This window comes from Arvicanthis niloticus, chromosome 27, assembly GCF_011762505.2.
Source record: "Arvicanthis niloticus isolate mArvNil1 chromosome 27, mArvNil1.pat.X, whole genome shotgun sequence".
Lineage (NCBI taxonomy): Eukaryota > Metazoa > Chordata > Mammalia > Rodentia > Muridae > Arvicanthis > Arvicanthis niloticus.
The window spans coordinates 9,717,637-9,727,632 of record NC_133435.1 but is presented as its reverse complement, the minus strand read 5'-3'; the positions used below and the strand labels follow the sequence as shown (position 1 = coordinate 9,727,632).

The 9,996-nt window shown below is 41.5% G+C and overlaps 1 protein-coding gene across 5 annotated transcripts in view; it reads right to left on the bottom strand.

Annotated features, from left to right (window-relative positions):
• Positions 1 to 1,121: 1,121 nt before the first annotated feature.
• Positions 1,122 to 9,996, bottom strand: part of Cep126 (centrosomal protein 126) — a 48,332-nt gene continuing 39,457 nt past the window's right edge. For 2 of the 5 annotated variants that reach the window (XM_076926096.1, XM_076926099.1), the window contains 3 exons: positions 8,719 to 8,916; positions 4,486 to 4,550; positions 1,139 to 3,160 (listed from right to left, as the gene is read on the bottom strand). In XM_076926096.1, the coding sequence (XP_076782211.1) occupies positions 3,047 to 3,160; positions 4,486 to 4,550; positions 8,719 to 8,916 (377 nt within the window). In that variant the 3' untranslated portion in view covers positions 1,139 to 3,046. Of the gene's footprint in view, positions 3,161 to 4,485; positions 4,551 to 8,718; positions 8,917 to 9,996 lie in introns of those variants that run through there. The other 3 variants (XR_013107772.1, XM_076926097.1, XM_076926098.1) reach the window with 3 other exon arrangements.

Sequence of the window (9,996 nt, the reverse complement as noted above, 5' to 3'; positions counted from 1 at the left end):
GCAACACCCAGGACTTCTACCCAGATGGCCAGGCAGCTCCAGTAGCTCCTCTCCTGGTACGCACGGGCACTGCAGGGTCTTCCAATATGGGAGCAGCAGCATTTATTAAAAAAGGTCAGCATTGTAAATACTTAAGTTTACAAGTTGGTCAAGATTCCTGGATCCTGACAGACAAGGTCTTACTATATAGCTTTGGCTTGCCTAGAACTTCCTATGTAGACCAGGCTGGCCTCAAATTCACAGACACACACCTGCCTTTGCCTCCATCTATCTATCTATCTATCTATCTATCTATCTATCTATCTATCTATCTATCTATCTATCTATCTATCTATCTATCTATCGTCTATCAGTTTTTTTAAGAAAGGGTTTCTCTGTGTAGCTCTGGCTGTCCTGGAACTTGTTTTACAGACCAGGCTGGTCTTGAGCTCAGAGATCTGCCTGCCTCTGCCTCCCCAGTGCTGGGATTAAAGGTGTGTGGCACCATGCCCAGGTGCTTCATTTGTTTAGGAAACAAATCTCTAATATAAGTCTGGTTATACAGGCAGATATTTTTTTGTTTGTTTGTTTTTCAAGACAGGGTTTCTCTGTGTAGCCCTGGCTCTCCTGGAACTCACTCTGTAGACCAGGCTGGCCTTGAACTCAGAAATCCGTCTGCCTCTGCCTCCCAAGTGCTAGGATTAAAGGCGTGCGCCACCACCAGACAGATATTTCTAACAGAAAAAAAAAGTATTGAGTAGAGAAAAATTATCCAGCACACTTTAGTTTTCATGTTGACCATCTGACCTCTTTGTATTTAAAAAGATATGCTATTTACGTGTATGTGCTAGGTATGTGCTTGTGTGCGTGTATGCACCTAGCTAGAAGACCCAGAGCCCTGGGATCTTGAGTTGGTTGCAGAGTGTTGTGAATCACCAAAGGTGGGTGCTGGAAATTGAACCCCCATCCTCTGGAAGAACAGCAAGCACTCTTAAATGCCAAATGCCATCTCTCTAGATCCTACTTTGAATTTTTATGTCAGTTTTTTGGGAGACTAATAATCCTTGAATAAAATGAAATGAACATGCAAGCTAGTAACTTAACAACCTCCTGGTAACATAAAAAGCAGAAATCCTGAAAAGTATTAAACAAATAGCTTTATTATTTATAAGGGTGTTATTACTAATAAGCTTCTAGTATACTTATACAAAACTTTATTAGAACTTCAGAGAACAAAGATCATTATCATACCTAATACATAATTTGAATAATAAAATAGTCTCTGTTTTATTTTTAAATTGAGAAAATTTATATCCAGTAGCATGCTTATTGAAAACAATGAAATATTTCATTCATTAAAAATGTATCAAGAAAATACATAATAAAGTATCATTTGTAGCATAAATATAAGCTAGTAAATTCATTTCCATTAAGTACATTATGATTTACTTTTATAAACATAAAAGTCTAGTATTTTAAATCATTAATAAATGCAGAAATACAGAACTTATTTACAGGAATTCTCAAAAATAATGATTCCACTAAGTAGTGACTATCACAGCTCATCAGTATTTTCTTTGCACTGTGGATCCAACATCAGGAGACAGACTGGCCCTTGGCTGGCCGCTCTGTAAGAGAGTTCAGAGGGTGTCTTAACTGTCATGTTTGCAGATGTTCACAGGTCATTCTCTTTTCAGATCATGGCTTTTAAGAAGACTAAAACTCAAATCAAAATAGCACATACATCAATTTCAACGATGCTGTACCCCACTCTTTGTAGGGCATTGTATGGACAGTAATAATTCACAGTCTTCATATTTTACTATTGGTAATATGTGCTTTGAAGGAATTTCCTTTGAGTGTGTGTGTGGGGGGGGGCATGGCTGTGCGTGGGCAGATGTGCTCATTTGCATGTGCACTTGCAGGCCAGAGGTTATCTTTAGGCATTTTTTTTCTCTCTTCAACTTATTTTATTATTATTACTTTTTTGAGACAGGGTTTCTTCGCTGAGCCTGAAGATCATCATTTTGGCTGACTGGCCATCGGAGCCCTGAGATCTGACTGTTTCTGTGTCTAAGGGCTGACCTACAGACTGTATATCCTTTTTCAGGTGGGTGTTAGGGATCTGAACCCAGGTCCTCATGCTGTGAAGCAGTACTTCATTACTGAGCCACTGAGGCACCTCTCCAGATCCTTAAAAGTAGCTTTCTATAGCCAGGTGTGGTGTGCACCCCTATAATCTCAGCTCTTGGGAGGTAAGAGGCAGGAGGACTAAGTGTACATGGCTAGCTATATGATATCCTGTGTCAAAAACCACATTGCAATGCAGAGGAACTTTTTGGCATCTGTTGTGGAAATGGCCAAGTGTATCCCTTCCTCCTTCCCTTCTTTCTTTCTCTCCTTCCTTCCTTCCTTCCTTCCTTCCTTCCTTCCTTCCTTCCTTCCTTCCTTCCTTGTTTTTTATAGGAAGCCATGTAAGATTCTGGGGATGTTTAACATATATTTTAGGCCGAAGAAATAACTTGCTTCTTAAAAATTCATTAAATTTATTTTATTTTAAAACTATATAAGATACTCTAAAATGAAAATTCTAAGATTTGTAGGGTTTTTTGCTTTGTTAATTTACACCTAAGCAATTGTAGGGCCTTGGTAGTCTCATGGCAACTCTGTTACGTTGCACAGTTCACCTGCTGCCTCAGGAGCTACCTTCTTCTTTTCTAGCTGTGGCCTATCAGAGTGCCAGATGCACAGGAAGAACCAGAGTTGGTAAGACTGAAGAGGGGCCAACATGGAGAAAGCTTGGGATGAAATAGCCTTCCCAGATGGAAGCTTGCAGTCATGTCCTGAAGAATAACCAGGAAAAAGGCAGGTAAGGTGGCAAGAACAAGAGGACCCCAAAGAGTGCCAGGATAGAGGACAAGTTCCCAGGGAGCAACAAGGTGAAGCTGCAAAGACCAGAAGGCTTCTTTCTGGCATTAAAAAACAATTACAGTTTTGCCTGCTCCTGGGATGCTTCCTCCTACTGGGCTGCCTTGTCCAGCATTGGTGTGAGGGCCTTTGCCTTGTCTTATTGTATCTTCTTTTGTCGTGTTTGGTTGTTGTCTCTTGGAGGCCTCGTCTTTTCTGAAGGGAGACAGTGGGGGAATGGATCTGAAGGAGAGAGGAGGTGGGAGGGGAGGAGCTGGGAGAAGTAGAGGGAGGGGAAACTATGGTCAGGATGTACTGTATGAGAAAAGCATCTATTTTCAATGAAAAAATATTAGCCACATGGTGGCGGTGGCTCATGCCTTTAGTCCTAGCATTCTCGATTTAGAGACAGGTAGATCTGAGTTTGAGGCCACCCTGGTCGACAGAGTTTTAGGACAGCAAGGGCTACATAGTATAACCCTGTCTCAAAAAATGGGGGTGGGGTGGGGTGAAGCAATATTTGGGCCTAATAATGTAGGCAGGTGGTCACCCATTGTTAGTGGACTGGATCCATCAGGAGAGTGCTCGCAGGTCACTGCAATTAGGCTGGGGTAAATGCTAACAACTTAACCATCTGGGTCATGGATTTGTTCTTTTAGGTCATTAACTGACATTTCTCCATGGAGCCAGATCCTTTGAGAAAAAAAAGTACTTAAAATGCAAAATAAACAATGTCTTATAACGAATGAACCGAAGTAAAGATACTTAGAATTTTCTTTTTCTTTTTTCATTCCCCCCCACTCCCCCCCCCCTTTTTTTTTTTGAGACAGGGTTTCTCTGTGTAGCCCTGGCTGTCCTGGAACTCACTCTGTAGACCAGGCTGGCCTTGAACTCAGAAATCCGCCTGCCTCTGCCTCCCAAGTGCTGGGATTAAAGGCGTGCGCCACCATTGCCTGGCAGATACTCAGAATTTTCAAATTGGATCCATTAAATTTTTATTAGGAAGGAAAAAATATCACTGGAAATATCAAATTAGGTAACTACAAAAAAAAGTTATGGAAAACACAAGCTAGTAGGGACCAAGCGATTGCCACCAAATCTGTTCCCGAGCTGTGCTTAGGGTGCACAGTGAGGTGAGGGCAGCGGTGGCCTCCTCTCCTCACTGCTGCTCACTGTAGGCCTGGCTCAGAGGTGCACTGTACACAAGAGGCAGTATTGGGGAATAGAGATTTTGCACAACTTTAATCCTTCCTATCAAGATTTCAGTACCGAGGGCACTCAATTTTATTCTCCACTCAAAAAAACCTCCAATGGTTCTTACATGTGCAAAAGTTTTATTTATTGTATTCTATGTGACTTAGTGTTTTGCCTGCACACATGTATGTGCACTCATGTTCCTGTGAGGTCAGAAGAGGGCACTAGTTCCCCCAGGAACTAGAATTACTCATTGACTGTGAACCACCATGTAGGTGATAGGAGTCAAATTTCAATCCTTTGCAAAAAGAAGTGTCCTTGACTGCTGAGCTGTCTCCAGCCTGACTCTGAAGGTTCTTATTTCTATTAATGTCCAACCAAAGAAAGAACTTATGAAATACTTACCAGAAGTGGTATTAATTGTAAAGTATTTTTGATGGAAGGATTTTTGCGAATTGCTTCTTGTACATCTGAAAAATCATACCATGACACAAAAGTAATTACTTATGTACAGAAAATCACTGAAGAATTAGTAATGAAATTCTGATGTGTCAAAATATTGAAAATTGATTATAGGACTCTTTTCCTATTGAACCCAGAAATTGTTTTTATATGTTGTGGGACTGTGAAAGGTAGCTTGGTCCCCAGTTGAGTTAAGGCTTGAAGCCCTGGAATCCCTGAAGGGATGGTAGGCGCTTCGCCTGTTCCCAGGCACCAAGCCCCTGTCACTAGCCACAGCCCATCATTGATTTGTGGCCATCAGTCACATAAGGGCAATGCCCCAAGCCCCTTCACATATGCAAGATGTGACCTATGGTCACATAGGCTCAAGACAGATCTCCATTTTAATGAGGTATCTAAAAGCCTGGAAGGCTTAGCCAATAAGCTTTCCTTCCCAGACACTCCTCCCTGTAAACGGTATTTAACCTCAGGCCCACCCTGAAAAGTGGGGTATGGTTTTACTCATCCACTTTCTGCCATGACAATAATGTCTTAAAACCATGGACTGCATCTGTTCATTGGGATGGGCTGTGGGGACCCAGGGAGGACTTCACCTACAGAGCTACTGTCGAATCTCTAGTAGAAGACTTCTGTGTGCTCCCAGCCACAGCTGACACCAAGCCCAAGCCCAAACCACTGCCATCAATCCAAGGGCTCTCCCCCACAGGACAAGCCAGAGCACACCCCCCTCCCCTCTGCCCCAGGCTAGACCCAGCCTGCACGCGCCCCCCCCACTCCCCCAGCTCTCTGTGTGGCATCCAGTGGAGCCTGGATGTTTAGGAGCCTGAGAACTAGACAGCCCAGCCTCATCACAGGCCCAGGGACCCCTGAGCTGGCTCAGGCACTCCTGCACTTCAGACTGTGCTTCCCCACCCCTAGAGAGGTGTCCTGGGGCTTCTCTACAGCCCAACACCCACCATGTGACAGCATGGGGTAAGCATGGACAACTTCCCCTAGCCTGCCTCCCCAAGTGGCCAAGCCCTGTGGCAGAACAGAGTGGGTCTCATAACTCTACAATATGTATATTTAGGTCCAAAATTAAGAGCAATTTGACTAGGAATAATTATATAAAACTGAAGCTGATAAGAGGGAATCTGTAGTATCTTGAAAATATGTTATACTTTCCTTTTGTTTTCTTCTTTTTTTTTAAAAGTGAAAACATTCCTTTTTTTTCTTTCTTTCTTTTTCTTTTTTTTTTTTTTTTTTTTTTTTTTTTGTGGTTTTGCGGCTTATGTCCTTAATGCTAATAGTGAGAAGGGAGGGGCATGAGTTCCAGGTCAGTCAGCCAGTCTTATGCAATGAGGCCCAACCCCTTTTCCTGTGCTGGGACTTGAACTTAGAACCTTTCTCACACTAAGAGCATTTCTTTTTATTTCTTTTGAAATGTGCTGGGCTCGTCCCTCTCTATGTTGGCAGTACTCACTAGATTGTCAGTGCAGCATACATGATCACCTTATGAGACTCAGGTTGTATATCTTTGTCATTTAAGCTTCACTGCACTACTCTCACCTTTTTGTACTGCACTCTGGATAGGTTTTTCCGATTTCTATTCTAGGTTATTAACCTTCTCTTCCGATGTCTATAATCTGTTGTTTCTAAACAATCAGCTGAATTTTAAATTTATTCATATCTTCCATTCATAGGCATCATTATTTTCCAAAGAGGCTAAGATATTTTATATTGCATATTTCCTTATTGGATTTTGAAACATATTTTTGATATTTAAGAATATATAAAGTAGTTATTTTCTAGTTTTCTTTGCATCTGATAATTTTGCTATAGAAAACCAAGACATCATAATGTTGCAGGCAAATAGATGGATCTTGAGCATATCATCCTGAGTGAGGTAACCCAGATCCAAAAGGACATGTATGATATATATTCACTTATAAGTAGATATTAGCCATAAAATACAGGGCGACCATGCTACACTCCCCCCACCCAAGGAGGCTGGGCAGGAAGAAGGGCATTGAGTCTCACTTGGAAGAAGAAATGGAATGGTCATGGAAGGTAGATAGAGGGAGGAAACAGGGTGGGAGAGGGGATTGAGAGGGGAGTTGGGGAGTTCAGGGTGGACTGTTGGAAGGGATGGCAGTGGGGGGAGGATGGCTGGATGGCCATGAGAATGAATTAAAATTCTGCAACTGATAGGGGGTGGGGCAAGGGGATAAGGTGTGGGGAGGAAATAGGGGGACATCTCTAGGAAGAGATAGAGACCTAAGATAGGGGAGGTACCCAAGAATCAATGGGGGTGTCTTTAGCTGTGACTCACAGCATTGGGGATATGGAGCCTGGGAAGGCTGCCTCCTGTGGCCAGTCAGGAACTTGGTGGAGCAACAGAATATCAACCCACCCATAAAACTTTTGACCCTAAACTTATCCTGTCTACAAGAAATGCAGGGATTAGGGATGGAGCAGAGATGGAGGGAACAGTCAACCAATAACCAGCCCAACTTGAGACCTATCCCATGGGCAAGCACCAATCCCTGATACTAGTAATGATACTCTGTTATGCGTGCAGACAGCCTGGCTGTCCTCTGAAAGGCTCCAACTCACTAACTGACTCAGACAGATGTAGACACCCAAACAGTGGGTGGATCTTGGGGAGTCTTATGGAAGAGTTGAGGGAAGGATTGTGGGTCTCTTAGGGGCTAGGAATTACACAGGAAGACCAACAAAATCAAGTAACCTGGACCCTTGGGGCTCTCAGAGTCTGAACTAAAGAACATCCATGGGCTGAACTTAGGCCTCCTGGAACATTTGTAGGAGATGTACAGCTTGGTTTTTAAGTGGGTCCTGAATAACTAGAGTGGGGATGGGGGGGGAGGAAGGCTATCCCAAAAGTTGTTGCCTGTATGTGCGATATGTTCTTCTAGCTGGGCTGCCTTGTCTGGCCTCAGCAGGAGAGGAAGTGCCTAGCTTCACAAAGACTTAAAGTCGAGTCAGAATGGTGGGATTCCCAGGGGGACCTCCACCAGGGGGACCTCCAGGAGGAGGAGAGGGGGGTATGAGGGAAGAACTGAGGGAGGGGGTGACTGGGAGGGGGCAGTGAGTGGGATTTAAAGTGAATAAGTAAAAAATAAATAAAAAATTTATTAAAAAATATATAAAGTAGTTATTTTATAGTTTTTTGCATCTGATTATTTTGTTCTATAAAATCTTCTATTTAGTATGCTGTACTGTGAATTCTTTTGATGTTTTAATGTAATTATTTTCTTTATGGATTAGGTTTCTTTTATGATTATTGACTATTAATTTGCCTTAGATTTCATTTGTGATAATTCTTTGAGGACTGGAATATAGGCCATATCTCCAAAAGAGATGTTAATATACTTTTTCTCAATTATTTGAGGGTATTAGAAGTTTGAGATAATTTTCAACTAAGTTTTTTGCTTGCGGTTTTATAGCCCACCCAGGTAGAATGAACATGAGCTGTGATTACTGTGAGGCACACATTTCCAAAGTACCAGAGATGTTTTCCTCCCTTCCCTCAGCAGCTCAATGTTGAAGTTTAAAAAATTTAAACTTTTTATTTTAAATCTCTCCACTTTTTGTGGTGAAATGCATGAAAATAGTCTATACCGACTACCATGAAAATAACTTTATTAAGTTGTTTTTGAAAATCTCAATGTTGGATACACACACACAAAATTCCTAAAGTTAAGGAGGAAAGCTCTTGTACAGGAGCATGAGACACTGCCTATAACATCAGCTTGTGAATGGTGAAAAGCTGCAGGCTGGCCTGGGTAACCAAGCCACTTCCAGACCAGCTAGGTGGCATGATTAACCCTGTCTCTAGGAAAAAGACAAAAGATAGAAATATTTCTTAACTAGGGAAATAAGGATATAGCCACATGGACTATCAAAAGGCCTCTACCACCATGTCATATACTTCTCAAAGTCAGTAAAGTACAGAAATTGGTATCATCATAAATGATACAGTGTATCTGCAGTAATCTGAAATATTAGCAATACTTTTAGATGATTTATTAAGGTGGTAATCTAGATGCATTTATTTTTACTTCAGAGTTTTAAAAACTTAATAATAAAATATTATAAATAGAAATGTAAGAATAAATAGATATAAGCTTAAGAATAAAGTACCATTTCTTATAGGAGCTGCCCTTCCACACTTACAGTATAGCCTTTCATCGAGGTGATGGAGAGACTGTAAGATCTTCTGCTCTTCAGCTGATAGGGCACAGATATTGGATGATTGGGGCAGATTTGGTTTCTGTAGCTGCTTGCTTTTTATAGCAGTCAGAATTTCATCTCCAGACACTGAAGAATTCACGAGGCTTTCTGTCACCAAAAACTCAGAAGTACTATCTGAAACTACAGAAACCAATGGTTATTTTTTGACTCTTTTTTATCTTTGGGATAAAAAAGCCCTAATATCGACTTATTGGAATTACATCTACATGTATAATGTCACACACAGAAGTCAACAAATATTCTGTTACTGCTTTTTAATTATTTATTACTTTTTTCTAGGAATAAAACTTATTTTACTTTTAAATTAAATTATAATTGTATCACTTTCCTCCTTCCCTTTCTTTCCTCAATCCCTCCCATGCACTGCCCCCATGCATGGCCTGTTTTTGTTAGTCTCTGTCTCTGTCTCTGTTTCTTCTCCCCCTCCCCCCAAACACACGTTAATACAATCATGTAAATCCACTTAGTGTTGCTTTTCAGGGCTGGCCACTTGGTATTGGAAAGTCAAGTACTGTCTCATCTTAAGGAAGGCCAACTTTTCCCTCTCAGCACTTCCTAGTTGCCTGTCCTTTGGTTAGGGCTGGGGTCCTGTGAGACTTTCAGTCTTCCATGTTAACCTGTTTGTTGGTGGTGTCCCTGTCCAAGTCTTATGCAGCTATATTGTTGGGATAATATTTATTTTTTTATGTGTATGAGCGTTTTGCCTGCATGTCTATCTGTATACCACATTCATGGAGTTCTTGACGAGGCCAGAAGAGGGCCTGGTCAAGACTGGTGTTACTGGTTGGGACTGGTGTTACATCTGATAGTGAGTCTTCATATAGGTGCTAGAATTGAACCTGGATCCTCTGAAAGGGCAGCCAGAATTTCTAATCACTGAACTATCTCTCTGGCCCAGTGTGCAATTTAATTTTCAGGATTCTCTATATTTGATATTTTCCACCCCAAGTTATGAAAGTATCTAAGTCAAGCATATTGGCACACACTTTTAATCCCAGCACTTGGGAAGCAGAAGTAGGCAGATCTCTATAAGTTTGAAGCCTTCTTGGCCAACATTTTAAGTTCTAGATGCCACCGTTGCCACCACTGCCACCATCACCACCAAAATAACAGGAATCAACAATGTTCACTGCTATCTCTCAATATCAATGGTCTCAATTCTCCAATAAAAAGACACAGACTAACAAAATGGGCCCCAAA